General features: G+C 40.4%; 1 protein-coding gene across 7 annotated transcripts in view; it reads right to left on the bottom strand.

Moving 5' to 3' along the window:
• pak1 (p21 protein (Cdc42/Rac)-activated kinase 1) overlaps positions 1-26,109 on the bottom strand; it is a 100,778-nt gene that overhangs the window by 5,001 nt on the left and 69,668 nt on the right. For all 7 annotated transcript variants that reach the window (XM_037540092.1, XM_017704172.2, XM_037540089.1 and 4 more), the window contains 9 exons: positions 25,717-25,864; positions 22,760-22,797; positions 21,367-21,480; positions 11,782-11,968; positions 6,903-6,966; positions 6,386-6,434; positions 6,100-6,212; positions 4,647-4,764; positions 2,201-2,300 (listed from right to left, as the gene is read on the bottom strand). In XM_037540092.1, coding sequence (XP_037395989.1) covers positions 2,201-2,300; positions 4,647-4,764; positions 6,100-6,212; positions 6,386-6,434; positions 6,903-6,966; positions 11,782-11,968; positions 21,367-21,480; positions 22,760-22,797; positions 25,717-25,864 — 931 coding nt within the window. The remainder of the gene's footprint in view (positions 1-2,200; positions 2,301-4,646; positions 4,765-6,099; positions 6,213-6,385; positions 6,435-6,902; positions 6,967-11,781; positions 11,969-21,366; positions 21,481-22,759; positions 22,798-25,716; positions 25,865-26,109) is intronic.

Below are 26,109 nucleotides of genomic sequence, written 5' to 3'. Positions count from 1 at the left end.
AGACAGACAGCAGTTAGAGCTGAGCAGTGGGGATAGAATTAATGCCAACAGAGGACAAGACAAACTAAAACCAACAACACTGGATCCAACTGTATGCAAAAGACTGAACATCCTGATCAAATTACAACTTTTCCAAGTTAACACATCTGTTAAACATAAGACCCGTGGCATAATCCCATCTGACCCTCGAAATCATTTTTAATTTCTATAATATCAGCCCATTTCACAATGTGCTGCACTACAACCTCCAGCATGCACTGCTACCTAACTCCCACTAACAACAATGTATGGGACAGCGGTTACACCACAAAAGGGAAAGACGGCATGTGTCATTATATATGTGTGTGTGTGTGTGTGTGTGTGTGTGTATATATATATATATATACACATTTTATATTATTATTACATTTTAGTGCAGTATTGTATTCTCTTTATTATTTATTTTATATGTTTTTACATTTCATAACTTGTTTGTCTGTTTTGGTGTGTTTCTGTCTGTCTTGGTTTGTGCTGATGAGGATTAGTACTCTTAATTTCACTATATATTTTATGCAATGACAATAAAGGCATTCTATTCTATTCTATTCTAGTTCAAGTAAATAGGCAGGTTTAAAACCGACCTCCTGGGTACATTTAAAGAGGTTTAACGGTTATCTGTAGTTGTATAAACTAGTTGTTTTTATTTCAAATAATTTCAAATAGTCAGTATTCATTTTATATGTTAAGATCTGCTACAAGTTTCTATATTTGTTTTGGCATATTTTGAATAAACAATGGTCAGTTCAGGTCATAATTTTAATTAAAATATTCATTAAAATGAAACAACAATGAGCAACAAACATGTTGCACAATGTAAGGTTTACAGGTATGACTGTGTGTGCGTGTGCGCGCATGTGTGAGTGATGGTAGGAATGCATCTTATTTTATTTTATTCATTACATGTAAATGTGTCTGATACTGTGCTATGTGAACCAAAACCAAATTCCTTGTTTGTGTAAGCAAACCTGACCAATAAGGCCTGATTCTGAAATAAAAACACAGGCACTCTCTGGCCCACGGATTAAGTTGAGATTTTTTAACATGGCCCTTTTAGTGGCCGAGTTGGACACCGCTGCTCTACACAGAACACACTTATTTCTACACATTTTAATGTACAACTGCTGCTTATTTGCTGTATTTAACATATTGGGTAAAAATATAAGAGTTAAGACATATTGTGTATTTCCTATATGTATAAACTCAGCAAAAAAACTGAAATTCTGCACTAAAACAACATTTACACATGTTCTCTGTAAAGGATGTAATGGGCCGGATGTTAGGGAACCAGCCCTGTACATGACTGAGGTGTCCTTGAGCAAGGCACCTAACCCCCAGCTGCTCCCCGGGTGCTGCGGATAGGGCTGCCCACCGCTCTGGGCAAGTGTGTTTACTGCCCCCTAGTGTGTGTGTGTGTGTGTGTGTGTGTGTGTGTGCTCACTAGTGTGTATGTGGTGTTTCACTGAATGGGTGGGTTAAATGTGGAGGTCAAATTTCCCCATTGGGGGACTAATAAGGGTCACTTAATCTAATCTTAATGTATTCTTTTGATCGGGGTGCCCAAACTTTTGCATACAACTGTACTGTAGGTCAGGGAGTCATGATGCAGAGTTAAGTGTGTGCTCTGCTCTCCGAAACCCCAATTAACTCACAAACTCAAAGTGCAGTTGATCAGCACAGACATGCAATTGGTGTACTTGTAAACTAGATTAGCCTTGTAGCTCCAATGCAAAACTAAAGAAGCAAACTTCAGACACCAAACATGTCTGGGCTGATCAGATACACTTGATAATAAATGAAAAACTGGGTAAAATTGACTGTTTTGGCAATCTATCACTTTACCAAGATAAAACAGTGCTGTAGCTTACTCAGACACACAGATTAAGCCTAGTCTTCACCATGACTGCGGTGTCTGTGGTGATTCATCAGCGAAAATCCTTTTTACGCCTTGATTTAGGCGTAAAAAGGCGTATAGATGTGACCACAGCTCCCTCTAGTGATGAAACCTGATACATCTGACTGTAAATGCAAACTAAAGAAGGTGCCTGAGACACTGAGGCACTTTAATACAGAGGCACTCTGTGATGCTGAAGCTCTGAGAGATGAGGCATATTCTCATGTTAGCTGACAATGCGCGCTCTTGATGTGTCCACAGTATACTGACTGAGTTTGACAGAGCCGTCCATGCCCAGCAGGATGTTGTCACTCTTGATGTCTCTGTGGATCACCTGGTTGGAGTGCAGGAACTCCAAGGCTTGCAGACACTGAGAAAGACAAAGACATCTTAGAGACATCACAGAGGAATAAACACAGGCATACTGGTCAATAATAATGGTTACAACAAGTACAGTGGACACTAAGCAGTGGGCATAACACAGCAATTTCAACTCACTCTGACGCCGACGCATTATGATTATCTCAGGACATACAGCTTTACACTAGTGACCTCAGTCTACATGCAATCTGAGACAAATTAGGAAGTTTAGAAATCTAATTAATCCTTATCCTAGGTTTATGTACCAAAAACAGCCATAATTCCAAACTCAAGACCGTTTCCCAACCCCTCTTTATCCCTTACAATCAAATCCACTGTTTTTGTGACTGTGCCTTTAAGACCGACTTTACAGTCACAGGCAATAGTTTGAGCACCCCAAGTGAAATTGCGTTTTGTTGATTTTCTAAGCAAAAATAGGTTCTAACACACAGAAAAACTTAAAATGGCTTTTTTCTGCAAATGTTTCTGCTACATTTCTATTGATTTATTTATTTATTTAATATTAACATAGGCAGCATAGCAAGAAAAGCTTGGGTTTGATTCCCCAACCGGGTAACCAGGGTCCTTTCTATATGGAGTTTGCATGTTCTCCCCGTGTCTGCGTGGGTTTCCTCAGGGTTCTCCAGATTCCTCCTGCAGTCCTAAGACATGCAGTCAGGCCAACTGGATGCCCTAAATTACCCCAAGGTGTGAGTGTGGATGTATAGGTCTGCCTGCCTGCCCTGTAATGGACTGGCGACCTGTGCAGGGTGTATCCTGCCTTCCAGCACCCCGCCGACCCAGAAGGATAAGTGGCTTAAAGTGTGTGTATCATTAATTCCCCAGTATGTTTCACTCAGCAAATAAACACTAACTCTGCGTTAAAGTGTGTTCTCTGTGAGGATGTGTTCACTTATTTTCACACAAAAAAATCAACAAAACATGTAATTTGACTAGGGGTGCCCAAACTCAGGTTATAGATCTTATTATGATTGCTGTATTTTTTTATTTGCATATCTGTCTGTAGAGAGGATCTTTTTATATTTATTTTTCCTGTTATATTGTTTACACCCTTATTATTATTACTGTCCTGTGTTGTGTGTCTGCTACTGGCTGCTAAATTTCCTTCGGGATCAACAAACTTATGCATATGGCTGTGTGTACATGAACTCAAACACTCCTTATAAATTAATTGTGACATGGACAACTCCAGCAGAAACAACTGATTCAAAACAAGGTGTTTTTGCAGTTTAGCTGCCATATATGGACTGTGTGGACTAGTATGCTTATTTCAAAACTTATTTCTTTAAAAAAGCGAGAAGAATTCTGTTTTCCATGTTATGGGCCCTTTAAATTAAGGCTCTGGGTAAAAAGGCAAAGCAAATATGATGCTGCTCAAATGCTCAGTTAAATCTGTTTGGAGCACACTGTAAGTTTGGAGCTGCTGCAAGTTGCTCCTCATTGAGGAGGTTCAGTGATCAATGAACAAATCCTCAGAGATTCAGATCAAAGTCCAAAACTAAGGCCCAATCCAGTTTCACTCTTTACCCCTACCACTTAGCCCTTAGCCCTTTTGTGTGTTCATGTCTAGGGGTAGTTTGTCCCAATTTTAGTTGAGGTAGAGGGGTAGGGCGAAGTGTCAGGCTACATCGCCTTTCAAACTGAGGTATTTTCTTCATTTAAAAATATGATAACCACTGTTTTATCTTAGTTTAATGTCGTTTCAACGTATTATGGTTCTTTTCTTAACGACAAGCATGAAAAATCACTAGTAGCAGCTGATGTCTCAGTAACTGGTTAACTAAATTTCCTGTTCCACCTTAAATAGTCCATCAGTTCTGGCGCCTGAAGTACTAGAATGTAACTACCGCTCCATTTAAGGTGGAATGGGAAAATTTGAACGAGAATCTGGTGAATATCTGACTTCAGCTTCATATCACTGAAGAATTAGGGGTGGGTGATAATAAATAATTGCCCCCCCTCTTTGAAGAAGGTGTATGATCCCTAAATGTAACTAAAGCCCAGCAGTGAGGAGCTGAACTTTACCCTCCTCTGCTGTCACTGCAGACGGGCAGGGTCGCCTACAGTGCAGCGCTAGTAGCTGTTAATGAAGTGATGCTCTTTTTATTTGAGGGTCTCATTTCAGAGGGGAGATTTCAACCACTACACCTCTTGTATCTCCGTTTGAAGGGGCAACGTGACACTTGAAAACAAGTATTAGGGGTAAAAATGAGAAATGAGATTGGGCCTAAACAGGAGAACATGAAACCTCCCTGCAGATCACTTTAAAAAAGGGAAAGCCTTGAAACTGAGCTCAGACACTTTAGCCATAATCCAGCACACATTCCGCGCTCACCTCTCGGCACACGGCGGCAATCTGAGCCTCGTCCATGCACGTCTCAGTCACCACATCGGTCAGAGAGCCTCCGGCCAGATACTCCATGACTACCCAGAGCTCATCGCCCACCAGGTAACTATGGGAAGCAGACATGAAAGCATGAAAACACACCGCGCTATTGATGGAGGACTCAGAGTAGCCATAGCAACGAGACAATGGTGGGTTGGGATGACACATTAATGCATTAGTGCTGAGACGGAGCAGGTAACTATAGAGACGGAGAAAGCCGTCCGCCCGCTCCCACAGGCACCATTACAGTCCAAGCGATGGGGGTTACTATGGAAACAGCAAAATCCCCACTGGAGAGGCCACAACGATAATGAAATGAGAGTGAATTTAGAAAATCATGAAACAACAGCGACGAAGGTTTTCGCCATGCGAAAGATTTCTCTATTGTTCATGTACACAATAACTCGTTTGGGTTTCCTCTGAAATGAAGGCAGTTTGTCCTCCTTTGCTGCAGTAACAGCCTCCAGGCTTTTGGGAAGGCTTTCCACTAGGTTTTGGAACATTTCAGAGGGCAGGTACAGATGTTGGACGGTCAGTTCTGGATCACTCCAACTCATCACAAAGGTAGCGGAGGGAGCTCCATCACTCCAGAGAACACAGATCCACTGCTTCACAGGCCACTGCTGCATTGGGGGGGGCTTTATACACCTCTAGCCCATACGTGGCATTGGACATGGTGACCTTAGACTTGTGCGGAGCTGCACACAAATGTTCCATTATATTATCAGCTCTCTTGGCTGTCTGAAAACTTCTGGACATTTATTGCTGAGATAAAATCCATGTATAGGCAAATAAAGTGATTCGAAGCTTAGACACTGCCATCATTTAACATTTTTAGTCACTATATTTGCAAAGCTTTCTGTCTACAAAAATTTGTTATATTAGGGCTGTCAAAGTCAACGCTTTAATAATGAGTTAACGTGATAAATTATTAATGACACTAACTGTCCTCGTTTCAACAACCCAACCACTGGTAGTAGTGCAGGCTGAAACCCAGCTGCAGGATGCTGTACGTTGTTAGGGGAGTATCCACATTTGAAGTCCAAATTTAGCTTTAAAACTGTTTTTAAAACAATACCTTCAGCAGACTACGTTGGATGGCGCTTGCAGCAGATGTATGAGTTAATCAACAAGCAGCAAACTAACAAAAGCATCAGAAAAATTTATCACGATACTGATAAAGATTGTCATATCGCCCAGCCCTAGCTACAATCATTGAGGAGCTGTACCATTGACTGTACATGTGGTGTATATAATATACACTCATTGGCTGGAAGGTGCACACTTTTGCTCTTAAAATTAAGAGAAACAGGACTTTTCAACTCCTTTATCCTGGAAAACTGAATCAAAAGAAGAAATTTTAATTGGAGCGACGCTTGCCAAGTCTCTGTGGTGAACCCACCTGTCCAGGTAATTTACAATATTGGGGTTTTTGTTTTCCCTCATGACCAAAATCTCATTGATGATGAGCTCCTTCTTGGGCTGCTGCTGCAGGTTCATCTGCTTAATGGCCACCTGAAAGACAGCAAGAGAAGAGCAAAATTTCAACCTGAACTTGAACCTCTACAGCTCATTAGGCCCCTGTCAGGCTCTCTCATTTCCTCTGATTCGGGCAGGCTGAACACATCAGTGGTCACTTCGAGGTGCACTGACTTTTATCTTTAGCATCTTTGAAGCTGTCCTTTTACCTCTTGTCCTGTGGCGATGTCTATCGCTGTGTAAACTGTTCCAGATGCCCTGAGATCGAGAGCAAAGAGAAACATTTGACGTTTTAAACGGCTTGCAATCGTTGAGAACTTTGGCACCACAGATCTTAAGACCTATTATTTTTTTATTCAAGGGCCAAATCATAAAAATGATATTAATAACAAAATTTGTATTAATTTTCACTGACTCCAAAAAACGTTTAAAAAGAAAGATAAAAAAGACTATGTGGCAAATAAAATGCATCCAGGTGGATCCATCAGGCTCCCTGTTTCTTACAATAAGAGTGAGCAGGATGGGAATTGTATCATATCATCATATTATTGCATATTATATGAATTTTATCATATTATTATGCATAATTTGTTGCATTATCATCACACAAACTGACAACTAATAACTGCCTGTTCATAAAACTGATATTTGAACCAATTAATTGATTTTAACTGATTTGAGTTTAATCAAATAATCTTCGCAGCTCTAATCTGAAATCAGACTCACCCCTGGCCAATCTTCTCAAATCGTGTGTACTTCTTCTTGGGATCCCCCACACTAACTATACTCCCTAGACATGGAGAAAGACAGACAGAACAGTTAGACTACAATCAGGGCACAAGCAGAGAATTCCTAAAAGACTAATGGTGCAGTACGGGTGGTTAGAGAGACTGGAGCTCTCAGAGGGAGAAAGATAAAGGGCAATAAAGATATGCCCTCTACTGCCAGTGTGACCGAATCTTTTCCAAGATTAAAGCTGGAGAATGTAGAGGACAGCATGGTTTCTTTTCTTCTAAAGGGAAATTCCACCGTTTTTTTTTCCTCAAAATTTCTGCATAATTAAGTGGTCCAGATGTAATCACAGACATTCAGAGCGGTTTGGTGTGAAATGCTCTGTTCTAGAGAAACTTACCGAGTCAGAACTGTTCACAGTGGTGGTGATAGGAACCAGATGTCCCCCTCTAAAAGCTCCTCACAGAAAGTTCCTACATGAAATTGTTATGAATATGCTTTTGAGAAGGCTGTACTTTTCTGATTTACTACTTTACCATCATCAATGCTACGTATCGTCACCATCAGAGCATCTTCAAAACGGTGACTTCGCAGGAGGCGGGAAAAGCGTTCCTAACTAAGATTTTTTAAACTAATTTTGGGATAATTCTGTTGGTCCATTTATCTTGACATTTTAACACAATGCAAAATGTAACTGAAGTTTTCAAATTATGCAAAAAAGTAAAAAGAACACAAAATAGATAGTAAATAAAATTGATATATTTGTGTTGTAGTAATGGCAACCCCTGGTTCCTATGACCACCACTGTAAAGACATCTGAGTCTGTACAATCAACCATTTCACACCAAACCTCTTTGAATGACTGTTTACATCTTAATAACTGTACTATGCAGACATTTAGATAAATTGGTGGAATTCCTTTTTAAAATGTAAACAAATGTTAAATTTCCCTCAAAAAGCCAGATAAATAGTCCCATGCTGTGGAGTTTCCCCTCAAACTGGAAGGAAAGAATCTCAAACAGTCAAACAGAAACAAGACAAAGAGGTTGAAAAAGCTGAGTGTGTGATTAAGGGTGGGCGATATGGCAAAAAATGTAACATCACAATACTTGGCCATTTTCAGTATATACAACATGCATCATGTGTTATGAAATTTAGTTCTTTTGAGGTTTATAAAGTTTTTACATTTGTACAGACAGCAACAGTTGCGCTACATTAAAAAAGCAAAAATAAACTATAAAGAAACAGTGAGCGTGTTTACATGCACTCAATAATCTGATCATAATGATTTCTGCAGTTATCTGATTAATCAAATGGTCGTGTAAACAGCACAACTCTGATTTCTAAATCGGAATCTGATTAAGAAATGTGATAAAGAGGCTGGATTTCAGCTCAGTAATCAAATTTCTTGGTGCTGTGAATTCTTACTCTGATTTATTCCGGATTTCTCAGTCTGAGCATGTGTGAAAACAGACTGTGGTACCAGAAATAAGCGAGCAGCATCGCTGCGAGACGCAGCAAAACACTTTTTAGTGGCGCAGAAACCAAACTCATGCTTGATGATATGAAGGATTTAAATATTATTAATGTTCTAGATGATGTATATGTTCATATTTTCAGATAAAGTGACACAATATTTTTCTAAAAACCTCTTCTTCTGTGAGTTTATCAGCTGGTTGTAAAGCAGAAATCTGATTACTGTCTGACTCATGTAGACCTGGAGTTTCCCCATTGTCTGATTACTTAACTGAATGTAGACGCGTTGATTGGATTACTGATAAAATCAGATTTTCTGCAATTATCGGATTATTAAGTGCATGTTAACGCACACACTGAAAGGAAAATAAAGGAGAGGTAAAACTAAGCAAATAAAATAAGATGATGATGGTCTGACATCCAATCATCTGCTTGTTGCTATGCAGTTTATGCAGGAATGGTACACTGGTTGTTACTGTCTCTCTATATCTGACCTAAATCTGTCATTTATATGATATGTTCAGTTGCTCAGTGTTCTACATTTATGGCATTTGGCAGCCACTCTTATCCAGATTGACTTTACATTTTCACAGGTAGCGAAGGCAGTGTTAGGAGTCTTGCCCAAGGACTCTTGCCCAGAGAGAGGGTTTGGATCCCAGTCTACAGCTCTGAAAGCAGAGGTGGTACCCACCACACAGACATGCTGCTGATAAAATCACTCAAATTAAAAATACCATATTGCCCACCCCCATGCAGGATACAGAAATAGAAGGGTGGGACCTGTTTGGGAAAGACTGACACATTTGGTTTGTTAAAGGCAAAGGCTGTGGAACAAACATCTCGGTAAAGACCAAAAAGACAAAGGCTGTGGAAAGAACATGGTTTACGAGGTCTGATTGTCACTTCAGGCCACACAGGGAACACACACAAAAACACAAGGAGTGCTGTTAGATCAGTGGAAAAACCTGGCAACCACTGAGAGGTGGGCAGTTTACAAGCCCTGGCTGAAAGGAGGGAAGGAAGGACACACAGGATGACTGATTTGTTTTGAAGCAGCATCCCTTTCTTACCAGTAGAGGGCGACCTTAACACGTCTGTAGCATGAGTGTTTAAAATACAGGCTCTTAGAACAGCATGCAGATCATTACAGTCACTCATTCAGGAAGTGATAGTCATAAAAAGGGTATTGATTTGTGTTGCATTAAAACAAAAATGCAGTCATAAAAAACAAAGACTTTGGGCAACAAACTAAATTCACTACTAGACATATTCCAAAACCCTGGGGATGAAAGCGACTGGTCTGGGAAAAGTCACAATGTCCCCCTCAACCCAAATGTAGTCAATCAGCTAAGACAGGTTTAGTGTCTGAAGTCTGCATATTTAGTTTTATACTGGATCTATAGTGCAAATGGAAATAACAGCAATAAAAATCTGTGCTCCAGCAATTAGCACTGTGCCTAACGACAACAAGTTGTTAAATAATCTCTAATAATCTGTTTTTCCAAATATGTACTTTAGTTTATCTCCTTTATTTATTCTTCCTCCCTACTTATTGCTCTCACTGAAAAATCAATGTGTCGTTTATTTACTAGTCCATATGTGGAAATGAAGCTGCAAAAACAGCCTGTTATAATTTCACTGTTTTTAGCAACTTCTACAACTGCGTCATTGAGAACCTCCTGACCAGCTGCATCACTGTGTGGTACGGCAGCTTGACCGTGATGGATTGTAAATGCCTACAGAGAGTGGTGAAGACTGCAGAGAAGATCACCAATTCTCCACTGCACTCTCTGCAGAACATTTACAACCATAGAGTCCAAAGGAAGGCTGCCTCCATCATCAAAGACCCAACCCACCCCCAGCACGGTCTGTTCAAACCTCTGCCCTCAGGCCGGAGGTATAGGAGCATGATGTGCAAGACCTCCAGACTAAAGAACTCCTTCTTCCCCACCGCAATCAGAGTTCTGAACCAGAAATAACTATTCCCACTTCGGTCTGCCAGACTTAGGTACAGACGTGTGATGTGTACCCCACTGGTAAAGAACACTTTCCTCAGGAATAACCTGCAACTACTGTCACTTTAACTGTAGCACATGTTTACAATTGCACTATTGCACTTTACCACTCATTTCTGCTGCAGATAATCATGTTCCCGGCAAGGCACAGCACTTTCCATCCATACCACTGTAATTTATACATTGCACTGTTTCTTGATTAATATATATGGTTGTATATATACTCTTTTGTATTTTTAATGTTATATCTGGCATTCTTAGCGAGGAGCAAAGTAAGCTTTTCATTGTATATAAGGAAACCTGTTTCCTCTGTACATATGACAATAAACACTTTGAACTTGAATTTGTAAGACCAGTTGTTTATGTTGTGTGTTCAACATATTATATGCAACATATATGCAAAGTCTTAGGATTAAGACTAAGTCTTTGAAGATTAAGACTTAGGACAAGTGAAGGACAACATCTTACTATATCAGCACAGCACAGCGTGAGGAAAGTGAGAGTGGCTAAACCCTCTGGGATGTTGTTCAAAAGCATAGCTTGATGAATATATTCATAAACCAGGACTTAGCCTTCAATTTGGACAGCTGATTATTTTGTACATGTATTTGTTCATGATACTACAGATATTACTGTCGCATTGCTGTAAATTAACAGCTGCTATTGTTAGAAATATCAGGGTTTATTCTACAGTTTGGGAGATGATGGACCAGGTCAGGGCAGCTTCAAACCACATATGCCAGACTATTAGAGATCATATATAACAACACTATGGAAGTAGTTTTTGGAGGCCTCTCTGGTGGAAATGTGCAATTGCACGTAATATACATTTTGTAATATGAGTTCTCTGGACCCCTTTACTGAGTGGATGAATCCGTTGATTGAAAGGGAATTCAAAGTGAGCTCAGTCTAAACGTGGTGAAGGACACATCTTCAGAGGATGTGTGTGAATTATGTACTGTTTTCATCATATCTTCATCAGTATAATGCGGATTTTGCACACCGAGCCGGGACTTCTTTTAGAGCCTGTGTTTGTGACGTAAATGCATAAAGACTCAAGAAACTAAAACGGTCAGGAAAACAAAAACGTCCAACCTGACGTCTCTAACTTTTAAATGATTACTTCAGGCTTTAACAACTCCGAGCAGCTCACACTGACCATATTTTGTTCGCCTGTTTTTATTCTCCTGAATCAGTAATGTCTCTCAATGTTCAGAAAAAAATCTTACATAGTGCAGCTTTAACAACTCGGCAAAACGTCCGACAGCAAACACTTCCTGGCCAATCAGCTCCATTTGTGTACATATGATACGCGCAAACGTGTGATAAAACCAGCTCAGTATTTTCTGGTATTAATCCTATCTAGTTGTGTTAACTCTTACGTAGTTTCTCCAGGATCTCCTCGTCTGACATTTTCTTCTTGCGGTTTTTGTCCGCGCTGCGGGGGGTGGTGCTGGACGGACTGGGGGTGGGGCTGCCACCCTCAGCTGGTGGGGGAGAGATGGGAGAGGTGGCCACATCCTTGGTGGGGGCTGGAGGCAGTGGTTCAATTACTGAACGGGTGTATATCTAAACAGAGACAGAGAGGGAAATAAAGAGAAATAGAGAGGATTCAGAAAGTGGCACTAATGAAATACAGTGCATTACGTATCCCAGTATGGTCGGCCAGTCATGGATCAGGGCCTCCACAGACCCGCAGGGCCATTCTGGGGAAAAGCTGATTCACCACACTCAAAGAGACCACATTACACTCACACCACAAACGGCCAGGCCAAGCCAGATTAGGCTCTCTGTTAATCTACGCTGTTCTAAATACCCAGCCTGCTTTTAGAACTCCTAACAGTTTAACCCTTAGAAGCTACAGTTAAGCAAAAGCATGACACAACTTTAAATTAATTACTTCTCACTCCGTAGCTCAACGAAACAGCAGAGAAACTGTGTGAAAAGTGCAGATTCTCAACTTTCAGTCAATACCACATTTGTGTCTGTAAATGTAAGAGGAGATACTTTATTATGATTTGAATTTGATGAAAAGTTATTGGTATGAGTAAAAAAGAAAACATGCTTTTAAAATTTTCTTTACATTTTTGTTGTTGCTTCATATATCAAACAAACAGAAAAGTCAGATTAATAAAGCAGGATTTGAACTATTTTGGACAGCTGATTTTTTTGTTGTTTCATATTTTATAATATTTTACACATTTATTTGTTCGTTATCTATTAGTGTCACAATGCTACAAATTAACAGCTGCTATTATTAGAAATAATTTGGGAGATGTTGGACTAGCTCAGGTCAGCTTCAAACCACATAAGCAAGTCTATTAGGCTACGTTCACACTGCAGGTAAAAGAGGCCCAAATAAGATTTTTTTTCTTCATGTATGACACAGATGTGTGTCTGTGTCTCAGTGTAAACAGAAAAACACACTGAATCTGACATTTTTAATTTTCATATGTGGCACTGAAATCCGATCCGTATCCGATCTGTGGCAATGCGACAGCCAGATCGGAATTTGTGTGACTTTTAGGTCAGTCCGAATCCATTCATCATCATTTCGCGCTGCTGAGACTCAAACATTTAGGTTGATGTTTCGGTACCAAAAACAGAGACATATTGCAGCCACTCAGTGTTTGAAGAGGTTTTGACGAAGCAGCCGAACGTGGCTGGAGGAGCCCGAGGCTGAATCTGAGGGCACAAATCAAAGAAGCGGCCGTGGCCGAATGTTGTGCCCTTTTTTATGGTGACCTCGAACACACTGTCAATCATTGGAACTTCATGATGGCTCCTGTGATGCTGGTGAAGACAAAGCTGATCCTCTGTGAGTGAAAGTTATTTGTTGGCAGTCGTGATTGTTTACCTCCGGACAAGCTGCCTTGTAAAGCTCTGTTCTTTTGCGCATGTGGGTCGGTTCAGGAGCTGATCTGTTGACACTGATGTCGCATACAAATCACATTTAAAAGATAATGTGAACAGCCAAACAACAAAAATCAGATTTTGTGGGAAAGATTTGGGTCACTTTTACCTGCTCTTAGCCTTAGAGGTGACTTATAGCAACACTATGTAAGTTGTTTTAGGTGATCTCTCTGGTGGAAATTGCACGCAACTTGGCATCCTTTCCCACATTCTCTTTCAGTTCTGAAGATGTGAGTATAGTATCTGCTACTGTCATCGGATCTTCATACAGTATGTTGATGTTACATTGAGACCTAAACATTGAGCTGAACCTTCTTTTAGACCCTGTGCGTGTGACGTTAATATATTAAGACCCCTAAAGTTGTCAGAAAAAAAAAAAAAACTCCTGACCCGACGTCTCTGAATTTGAAAGGTTTCCTTCAGAAAAGTCAGATGTGCAGATTCGAAACGTGTCGACAGAGAAATTTAAATTAAATGGGAAAATAGTTTTTTACAGTAGTGTGCATGTTTGGCAAACGTCTGCTCATGTTAATGAATAGTTACTGTTTATTTGTTGAACTTTAAGAGGAATTCCACCATCTTCCCACATATTTTATATAACTAAACAGTGAAGATGTAAACAGAGCCATTCACAGTGGTTTGCTGCAAAAATGCTCTGTTCTACCACCACCACTGTAAAGAAATCTGAGTCAGTAAGATTTTCTGCAATGAACCGTTTCACATTAAACCACTCAAAATGACTATTTACACCTCAGCTACTGAAATATGCTGAAATTTTGAAAAATCAGTGGGTTTTGCATTTAATTTATAGTGGGACAAAACCATAAAAAGTAGCACATGCAAAAGTTACAGCACATTTTATAATTTTCCAATATGTTAAATATACAAAATTCAAAGGAAAAAATTTGCATAAAAATTCTCTGTTTGTTCTCTGTAGAAGAATACGGTCACTTTCAATGTCATTTGACCAGGGGTGTTCAAACCTATCCGCACAGTTGTATGAAATTACTGAGAAAAAAATGACAAAATAATAACAATAACTCTAGACTGTGATGGGACTGTGATGCAATTGTGATGAGACGGTCATTAGGTCTGTGATGAGACTGATGAGACTATCATTAGACTGTGATGAGACTGATTTGACTTGTTTGGGTCTGTGATGAGACTGTGATTAGGTCTGTGATGAGACTGTGATGAGACTGTGATGAGACTGATTTGACTGTGATTAGGTCTGTGATGAGACTGATTTGACTGTGATTAGGTCTGTGATGAGACTGTGATGAGACTGATTTGACTGTGATTAGGTCTGTGATGAGACTGATTTGACTGTGATTAGGTCTGTGATGAGACTGTGATTTGGTCTGTGATGAGACTGTGATAAAGTATGTGATAAGACTGTGATTGGATCTGTGATTAGGTCTGTGATGAGACTGATGAGACCATCATTAGACTGTGATGACACTGTGATTAGGTCTGTGACGACACTGTGATGAGACTGTGATTAGGTCTGTGATGGCACTGATGAGACTGTGATTAGGTCTGTGATGAGACTGTGATTAGGTCTGTGATGAGACTGTGATGAGACTGATTAGGTCTGTGACGACACTGTGATGACACTGTGATTAGATCTGTGATGACACTGTGATGAGACTGTGATTAGGTCTGTGATGGCACTGATGAGACTGTGATTAGGTCTGTGATGAGACTGTGATGAGACTGATTAGGTCTGTGACGACACTGTGATGACACTGTGATTAGATCTGTGATGACACTGTGATGAGACTGTGATTAGATCTGTGATGACACTGTGATGAGACTGTGATTAGGTCTGTAATGAGACTGTGATGAGACTGATTTGACTGTGATTAGGTCTGTGATGAGACTGTGATGAGACTATTATTAGACTGTGATTAGGTCTGTGATGAGACTGATTAGGTCTGTGATGAGACTGTGATTAGGTCTGTGATGAGACTGTGATTAGGTCTGTGATGAGACTGTGATTAGGTCTGTGATGAGACTGTGATTAGGTCTGTGCTTAGGTCTGTGATGAGACTGTGATTAGGTGTGTGACGACACTGTGATGAGACTGTGATTAGATCTGTGATGACACTGTGATGAGACTGTGATTAGGTCTGTAATGAGACTGTGATGAGAGTGTGATGAGACTGATTTGACTGATTAGGTCTGTGATGAGACTGTGATTAAGTCTGTGATGAGACTGTGATGAGACTATTACTAGACTGTGATGAGACTGATTTGACTGTGATTAGGTCTGTGATGAGACTGTGATTAGGTTTGTGATGAGACTGTGATTAGGTTTGTGATTAGGTCTGTGATGAGACTGTGATTAGGTTTGTGATGAGACTGTGATGAGACTGTGAGGGATCTGTGTTGAGACTGCGATGAGACTGTGAGGGGTCTGTGTTGAGACTGCGATGAGACTGATGAGACTGTGATGAGATTGTAATTTGACTGTGATTAGACTGTGATTTGGTCTACTGCCTCTTGTTTTCTGCTCGATTGAGTATGACTGTAAACTCACAGATTTGTCCTGTAATGTTAAAGCTCTGATCTTTTCTCGGTTCAGGTCCATTTTAAGAAGCTGTGCTGCATCATGTGGCGCCTCTTAACTCGTTTTAGGGGGAAAAACAACCGTGAGGGAGTCAGGTGCTTAACACTCTGAGCCAATACTGCGCAGAGAGAGAGAGAGAGAGAGAGAGAGAGAGAGAGAGAGAGAGAGAGAGAGAGAGAGAGAAGGAAGAGAGACAGAGGCAGACAGAGAGGGAGATGAAAAGAGAGAGAAAGAGAGGCAGAGAGAGAGGCAGAGAGATGGAGAGGGAGAGAGGCAGATAGAGGGAGAGAAACACAGAGACAGTGATGGAGATGAAAAGAGAAAGACAGACAGAGAGGGAGGGAGAGAGATAATGCAGGAGACAGAGAGAACAAGAAACAGAGAGAGGGAGAGAAAGACAGAAACAGAGAGAGAAGGAGAAAGGCAGAACTTTTAGAACTGTTTTTCTCTGGTTCTACTACAAAGTGAGGGGTGTTTTGTTGGTTCTGTAGGTCAGAACAATGCTCTCGGGTTCTGTAACAGGACATTTGAGTTCTGAAATGTATGAAAATAAAAACCTGAATTCTGAAACGGAAGAAGAGTGAAGGAGTGACGTTCTGCCTCTGTAATCTGGGAACAAAAGCATGTTTTGTGTGTGCGGTTCTCCTCTCTGACTCCGGCAGCAGGAGAGAGGAGCATCAGCCTGCTCATTATAGCCTCCTCTCACTCAGCACACAGCCTGACGCCTTTAATCTGGGCTAGAGGGGGCGCTGACGGGGGCACGCCGCCTCGACAGGCTACACACTGTTTAACATTTATGAGCTACAGGCGGATAAAAATAAAACCACCCGGCAAAATAAATCACAACAGGAGACGAGCTGCAGTAGATCAGGACCAAACTATCTGCACGCAGTACTTGATTACAGGCTCAGAGAAAGCAATCTAATGTCTAGATGAGGTCAGCTGCAACTAGACAGCCATGACCAGACTACAGGTCAGTTTTTATTTGTACATTAATACTGTTCCAAAACATTTTGCCCAGAAATGCCCCCTAACCAGTATTGCTGGGGGAGACAGATGTCAGGAAACCTCCCTAAAAGCATGTGGGAGAACCACTGAGAGGAACCAAGAATCAAATGGGGAACCCATCCTTCTCTGAGCTCCCACAGATGCCTTTACAGTGGGAGTGAGGGGCTCTTGAGTGGCATAGCTGTCTAAACGCTGGCCATATTGTCCAGAGAACACAAGCTTGAGTCCAGGGGCTGTATTATTGAACTTTCCTATCTTTTAGTCTTAGCTTAAGATTTGACAGGTCAGGATAAGGTTTTCCACTAATATGTATTACAGAAGCAAATCCTAATCAAGTCCTATTTTATCTTACAGCATCTTTTCTCATCTCAAGCTAGGATTAACTGTCGTGTCTATTTCCTAGCAACTGACCATGCGCGCACAGCTGAAATGTTAACGTTAGCTACCGTTACTGGTCCAATAAAACTAAAGTGTGATAAACTGAGAGTTATGAATATTATGACAGCGCTTTGTGATGTTTATCAGAGTTGCCGCTCCATTGTTTCAGTTTCACTTCCCAAACGCTAACGTTATTCCTGCCAATAAACAGACACACTTCTCCTCGCTATTCACCAACACTGAAATATTTTATTCAAGTTTTCATCAACCATAACATACCAAGGTAATAAGAGGGGAACAGTGGAGATCGTGTTGCCATTTTGTTTATTTAAAACCAGCGAGAGCACCCGCCTGCTTGGTTCGGTATCAGACATAAGCGCTATTTGGCTTTGACTTTCTTATAGACCTAACAGTCCAAACAGTATTTAGTGCTGATGCAAAAATAATTTCACAAGGAACTACTAACTGCTCTCATAATTTCATAAATATATCTCTGCTGTCGGAAGACAACCTTTTATCTCCATTTTTGATGTTGTCCCGTTTTTGACATGATTTGAAAATAGATGTTGCCCTTTATACTGGACATAAATTTCACGATGAATGGACCAAAAGAAATGGCCCAAAATATCTTGAAAAAACATCTGGTTCCATTGACTTACATTAAAAGTAAAGTAGGTTTTTTCCTTTTCCTGTAAAGTTACCATTTTGGAGATACGAAGCAATATTCAAGTTATTCTTTCACCCATTATGAACTATAAAGCATTCATTCATACATGAACTCTTCATACATGAATTTACAAACTATAAACAAACTTCTACAATCAGTTACAAAGTAAGTGTAAACGTATTCACATGCATGGTGTGTTTACACCTCTTAACCTCCAGGCTTACTACATACTAAGGCCTATTATTCAGCAACTGCAGGGACCTCAATGCACTGGCTGAGCTATTCTTAGGTTATAGAAGTGTGCAATAAAACTTTGGTTCTGTTGGTGGTTCCTGGCCATTTAAGTGGTTGAAGATAATTCTGTGTGATGACACTACACAGGCCTTCGCCCGTTTGATGACATCATGTATGATGACACCGGTAGCCATGAAGGTTCTACAAAACACTGGATAGTCTTCACTTTCATGCCCACTTTTTTCAAAGCTATTAAAGAAATCGGAATATCTGGAAATCAATACAACTTCACTGCTCACTTTTCATGGTTCCGTACTCTTCTGTTCCACAAAGGTTTAAGTGTAGCTTTGAAAAAAGCAGGCCAAAAATGGACTATATAGTGTTTTGTGTCAGGTAGTAGACCCTTCAGAATTATATTTAACCACTTAAATGGCCAGGAACCACCAGCAGCAAGTTTTATTACACACTTCTATAACCTACGAATAGCTCAGCCAGTCTGCATTGAGGACCCTGTAGTTGCTGAATAATAGGCCTTAGTATGTAATAAGCCTGGATTTTAAGAGGTGTAAACACACTATGCATGTGAATACGTTTACACTTACTTTGTAACTGATTGTAAAAGTTTGTGAGGCGTTAATCACATTTATGGCTTTTTTTCCTCATTCAAAAGGTGCATTTTTGCCAAAAGACGACCAGATTGCACGCATGAAATGAGCAGTGAGGTTTCGGTGCGCATGTGTTGGGCTCATATTTTGTCAGATCATCCATCTCCTGTGTGGTGATGGAGGTTTAGAGTCAGGTTTAATGAGGCTCAAGCCTTTCCTCACTCGTTTCAGAACTGTCATCCGCATGATAGATCAGACCACACCTGTGAGGAGCACACGGCTCCACACACGCTCTTTAATCACACGCTGTCTACAGGACCTCAACACGCTCCCACAATCCTCGACCACATCAAAGCGTTGACACAGGGCTTCTCCCTGCCCCCCATAACCCCCAGCCTCAACAATTAGATCTAACACACACTCTGACATTCATGTATTACTACCCTTATTGGGGAGATGTTAACCTTGACCTCAAAAACAAACATCAGCTTTAGACGTTTCTGTCTCTTTTACAGCTGCAGGTTTTAAATTAAGCATTCATTTGTTCCTCTGCTAAGGACTAGCATTTTAAGCAGTGTTAGAATGATTATGTTTCCGCAGCATTGTGGGGACCAAATGAAATGCACTCACAGTGAAGGCCTAATAAGAACCCAGCCTGAACCCACACAGATCTGCTCCTCAATTACAGGCTTAGCTCAGAGGCACGACACTACCTCAAAGAGTTCATTATAAACCCAACCCAGAGATACCTGAGCTACAGGGAGGAGTAGAGTGGAGGAGGGTGGGAGGGAGAAAGACAGCAGGGGGTGAGATAGAGAGAGAGAGAGAGAGAGAGAGAGAGAGAAAGAGGGAGAGAGAGAGACAGAGAGAGAGACAGAGAGAGAGAGAGAGTGAGAGAGAGGGAGAGAGAGAGAGAGAGAGAGAGAGAGAGAGAGAGAGAGAGAGAGAGAGAAAGAAAAAGACAGGCTGGAGAGAGGGGAGAATGAAAAGGGGGGGGGCAAAATAATCACAGAGAGTAAGAGAGAGACAGAGTGGGACCAGGTGAGTGTGGAGTGTGTGTATGGATGATGAGAGGAAAGGGAGGCAAAAGAAAGAAAGGCTGCCAGAGTGAAAGCTTCTTAAACTGAACACTCAGTTATTCAGTATCTACTATAAATTATTCAAGAACTATTATAATTTATTCAGCATCTACTATAAATTACTGAAGAACCTACTATAATTTACTCAGCATTTATTATAAATTAATCATAAACTACTACTACTAATTTATTCACTATTTACTATAAATTACTCAGGAACTACTATAATTTATTCAGTACCTACTATTAAGTATTTGGTAACTACTACAATTTATTCAGCATTTATTATAAATTAATCATATACACTACAATTTATTCTGTATTTACTATCAGAAACTACAACCCCAATTCCAATGAAGTTGGGACGTTGTGTAAAACAAATAAAAACAGAATACGATGATTTGCAAATCCTTTTCAACCTATATTCAATTCAATACACTACAAAGACAAGATATTTAATGTTCAAACGGATCAACTTTATTGTTTTTTGCAAATATTCACTCGTTTTGAGTTTGATGCCTGCAACACGTTTCAAAGAAGTTGGGACAGGGGCAACAAAAGAGTAGGAAAGTTGAGGAATGCTCAAAAAAAACACCTGTTTGGAACATTCCACAGGTGAACAGGTTAATTGGAAACAGGTGAGTGTCATGATTGGGTATTCTTGTATTTACTACGAATTATTCAGGAAATACTAAAATCTATTCAGCACCTACTATGAATTATTCAGGAACTACTATAATTAATTCAATATTTACTGTGAATTATTCAGTAACTGCTCACATTTATTCAGTATATACTATGAATGATTCAGTAACAAGTATCATTTATTCACTATTTATTATAAATTATTCGGACACTACTATATGTATTTATTTATAATTTATTTATAATAAATTATGCAGTAATGACTAATTTATTCAGTATTTAGCATACATTATTCAGCAACTACTATAATTTTTATAAATTATTCAGTAAAATTGTTCAGTAACTACAATGTGCTGCTAATTATTTATCAATTATTCAAAATTTCTGGTAACATCTCCAACTTATGCAGTAAATGCAGTGACTTTTATAAATTATTTAGTAACTGCTATAAATTATTCGTTATTTTCTGTAATAGTACTTACCATGAATTATTCAGTAACTAGTAAGCATAATTAATTATTCATTGCTACATCCATCTACTACACATTATTCAGTAACTACTAGGAAATTTTTAAAACATTTTAAAATTTTAGGAACAATTTTTTGTATCTACAATGAATTATTCATGATCTACTGTAAATTGTTCAGAAAAGAGTCAATAACTCATTAATTATACTGTAACTACTTTTAATTATGCAGTCTGTACTAAGAATTACTGTCAGTACCATAAATCTTTCAGTAATGTCTATAGATTATTCAGTAACCACTGTAAATTAGTCGTTACCTGCTATGAAAGCTTCATTAACTATTGTGAATTTTGCAGAAATTGCTTTGATTTACAGTCGTGTAGTGGAAGAAACACTCACAGATTTGGTGTGCTCAGGTCGGGGGGCAATCACAGGTGGTGGGGCAGCTTCATCCTCATCCTCGTCTTCAGATACAGTCGCCACCGCAGGCGTCTCGGACACGGCCTTGGAGTTCTGTGGATGTCGGAGGAAGGTGGATAGGAAGTGAGGCTGCGCCACGGCCACAGCCACGTTAGCGCAAAACACGCTAACAGCTAGCATGCCAGCTAACGGTGTCCAGCTCCAGGTGTGAGCTCATGTCAGCCCTCGAAAAAGGCACTGAAACTGGAGGACCGATACAGAAATCTGTATCTGGGACATTCTGACCACTGTGCTGAAGAGAACTCTGCACCTACACTGTCCACTCTAACTGAGCCTAAAGTGCAAACTGCCAGGTTTCAGGAGCAAATTCACTCCTAATCTAACCTGAGTGAACTCAGAAGTCCCTTCTGTTTCATTAGGAGCCCCATCAGTGTCCCTTTAAGAATGAAGCCTCCTCACTACAGCCCAGCTAACAGCACAGAGCGCAGACTGAAAGATGCTGATTCACAGTGCAGAGAGAGAAGGGGGTGGGGACAGAAAGTGAGAGAAAGGTGAGAAAAAGGAAACAGAGACAAACTGATGTGAGAGAAAGAGAGAGGGGGGAAAGAGGTCAAATAAAGAAAGAAAATGAAAAAAAAAAAAAGAGAGAGAGAGAGAGAGAGAGAGAGAGAGAGAGAGAGAGAGAGAGAGAGAGAGAGAGAGAGAGAATATTAAAAAGGAGAAAGGTGGGAAAGAAAAGGGGAGAGTGAAAAAAAGAGGAAAAGAGTGTGAAAAGAGGAAAGGAAAGAAAAGGAAAGAAAAAGAAAACTGCAACGGAGGTAGACAGAGAATGAAAGAGAGGGGGTGGGAGAAAGAGATAGGAGAGAAATAGAGTAAGGGGTGAAAGAGAGTAAAAAGGAGAGAAAAAAATAGAGAAGGGGGTTTATCTGTACACGTCTCTGTCTGTGCATAACCATGCTGAGCTTCTACCTCTCACCTCTATACACACACACACACACACACACACACACACAGTGAACATACATACACACACTCTGAACACACACACACACTGAACACACACACACACACACACACACACACACACACACACACACACACACACACGCACACACTGAACACACATATGCACAAACACACACAGAACAATCACAGAACACACACAAACACACGCACACACAGAACACACACATACACACACACACACACAGAACACACGCACATGCGCATCCCTCACTAAACCTCATCCTCCGTTTCTATTATCTCCATCCTCACATTCACTCTGTCTGTCAGTCCATCAATCTCCCCTTCCTTCCTCCTCCTTCACTCTCTGGACAGCAGCATCTGCTGCAGGACGTTAGTGAGGACTTACCACAGCGTTGGAGGAGCTGTAACTGTCCAAACTCTTATCTGGAAAAACACACAAACAAAAACAACACAATGACAGCGTGAAGGAAAACAACAAGTTTTTCTTCATCAGTCCAGGCTTGGTGGGCAAGCATTGTGTATATGTTAAGGTAGTGAAAGTAACAGCTCGACATGACTGGAGTAAAAGTAGGCATCTGTGTGCAGCCTGTCAGAGTGAAGTGGGCGGGACAGGCTTAATGCCTTTACACACTGAATAAACAATGCGCAAAAAACTGCACACGTCGAACACTCCTTTTCTTTTTTTACGACATGTTGTCGGGATGCTGTCCAGAACAAAGCATTTCTTTGCATGCAGAAGTTTAAGCACCCCTGACCTAAACTGATTTTTTAAGGCTACGTTCACATTACCAGGCTGAAGTGGTTCAAATCTGATTTTCTGCCCTAATGTGACTCAGATCTGATGTTTTCAAATCTTCAAAACCTGAGCCACTTTCATATGTGGTCCTAGATCAGATACGTATACAATTTGTGACCATGTGACCTCAATGTGATGCTCAGATCGGAATTCATGTGCTTTTTTTCCACTGCGCTGTGTCATCATTCAGCGTTACCATGGTAACAGCACCGAACAGACATTAAAGCCTGTAAACGGTGGAAAAGAAGCTCATCTCACCCTTTTCTCCTTTGTCTGGCTCTAATAATAATAAACTTTTGCCACATTTCAGGCTTCAAACATAAAGATATGAAATTGTAATTTTTTGTCAAGAATCAACAACAAGTGGGACACAATTGTGAAGTGGAACGAAATGTAGTGGATATTTTAAACTTTTTTTAACTATTAAACTATTCAGCCCCCTTACGTTAATACTTTGTAGCGCCACCTTTTGCTGCGATTACAGCTGCAAGTGGCTTGGGGTATGTCTCTATCAGTTTTGCACATCGAGAGACTGAAATTTTTGCCCATTCTTCCTTGCAAAACAGCTCAAGCTCAGTGAAGTTGGATGGAGAGCGTTTGTGAACAGCAGTTTTCAGCTCTTTCCACAGATTCTCGATTGGATTCAGGTCTGGACTTTGACTTGGCCCTTCTAACACCTGGATACGTTTATTTGTGAACCATTCCATTGTAGATTTTGCTTTATGTTTTGGATCATTGTCTTGTTGGAAGATAAATCTCCGTCCCAGTCTCAGGTCATTTGCAGACTCCAACAGGTTTTCTTCCAGATTGGTCCTGTATTTGGCTCCATCCATCTTCCCATCAATATTAACCATCTTCCCTGGCTCTGTTGAAGAAAAGCAGGCCCAAACCATGATGCTGCCACCACCATGTTTGACAGTGGGGATGGTGTGTTCAGGGTGATGAGCTGTATTGCTTTTTACACCAAACATAACGTTTTGCATTGTGTTCGATTTTGGTTTCATCTGACCAGAGGACCTTCTTCCACATGTTTGGTGTGTGGCAAACTTTAAATGAGACTTTTTATGGATATCTTTGAAAAATGGCATTCTTCTTGCCACTCTTCCATAAAGGCCAGATTTGTGCAGTGTACGACTGATTGTTGTCCTATGGACAAAGTCTCCCACCTCAGCTGCAGATCTCTGCAGTTCATCCAGAGTGATCATGGGCCTATTGGCTGCATCTCTGATCAGTCTTCTCCTTGTTTGAGCTGAAAGTTTAGAGGGAGGCCGGGTCTTGGTAGATTTGCAGTGGTCTGATACTCCTTCCATTTCAATATGATCACTTGCACAGTGCTCCTTGAGATGTTTAAATCTTTTTGTATCTAAATCTGGCTTTAAACTTCTCCAGAACAGTATCTCGGACCTGCCTGGTGTGCATGATGCTCTCTGCGCTTTAAACAGAACTCTGAGACTATCACAGAGCAGGTGCATTTATACGGAGACTTGATTACACACAGGTGGATTCTATTTATCATCATCAGTCATTTAGGTCAACACTGGATCATTCAGAGATCCTCACTGAACTTCTGGAGTGAGTTTGCTGCACTGAAAATAAAGGGGCCGAAAAATATTGCACGCCCCACTTTTCAGTTTTTTATTTCTAAAAAAAAGTTTAAAATATCCATTAAATTTCGTTCCACTTCACGATTGTGTCCCACTTGTTGTTCATTCTTCACAAAATTTACAATTTCATATCTTTATGTTTGAAGCCTGAAATGTGGCAAAAGGTTGAAAAGTTCAAGGGGGCCGAATACTGTTTGTCGTTATCATGATAAATCACGACACAATATGTCACAATATGCCTTCCTGATTATATCGAGGACTTCTAAAACATTTCCCAGCTGCCTGTTTAATTACAAAGACAGCACAATTAGTCCAGTATTTAGTGCAGTTAATGTTAAATACAAATAACTGATTGGTTGTTCAGAAACATTTTTTGAAACATGGCACTACTTTCTTGGTTCCAATATTATCAGATAAATAAAAAAAATTAAGAAAAAATTAATATTGTGACATATCATGTATCATGCAAACTTCTTATATTGCATAATACAGCTGTGGGCTGAAGGTCAGGGCACCAGCCCTGTGACCGGAACATTGCCAGTTTGATCTCCTAAGCCAACAGTACGTGACTGAGGTGCCCTTGAGCAAGACCCCTAACCCCCAACTGCCCACCGCTCTGGGCAAGTGTGCTCACTGCCCCCTAGTGTGTGTGTTCACTAATGTGTATGTGGTGTTTCAATGCATGGATGGGTTAAACGCGGAGGTGAAATTTTCCCCATTGTGGGACTAATAAGGTTCACTTAATCTAATCTTTGTCATATCACCCAGCTCTACTTGGGCTTTTTCTCATATAAATTCTAACTGTTGTAATTGAAGTGACTGATTTTGTAATCGACTGAATTGAAAATCCTTCCAAAGCTGGAAATCTATGCCTCAGCACAGCCTTAACTCGTAATATAATGGAGTTTGACAGTCACTGTTCACACTCTGTAAAGGTCTCACCTGTGAAGCTCATGTATTTCTGGCTGTTGGCTGTTTCTTTGGAGTCATAAAACTTGAGCACATCCAGAACCGCTTGAGGATTCTTCTTCTGCTCTGATTTAGTGATGTTTGAAGTCTGGAGCAACCGAGCCCACTGCTCGGGCATACCCTACAGACACACACACACACACACACACATACACACACACACACACACACACACAATATGAGAATGAATACTTCTGATGCAATTCTCACACAAGCATGTCAAAACAAAACACAGTAGCCTTTTAAGAAGTGAAATATTTTGTTGGCCAATATAGAAAAGAAGCATGTTTATTCATTTATGTATATGCCCACACAGAAAAAGCTGTTCAGGGAAAACTGACTGCTTTTCCTCAGCGCTTGCAGGTC

Source organism: Pygocentrus nattereri, chromosome 7, assembly GCF_015220715.1.
Source record: "Pygocentrus nattereri isolate fPygNat1 chromosome 7, fPygNat1.pri, whole genome shotgun sequence".
In the NCBI taxonomy this organism is placed as follows: Eukaryota; Metazoa; Chordata; class Actinopteri; order Characiformes; family Serrasalmidae; genus Pygocentrus; species Pygocentrus nattereri.
This window is presented reverse-complemented; position numbering and strand designations above follow the sequence as displayed.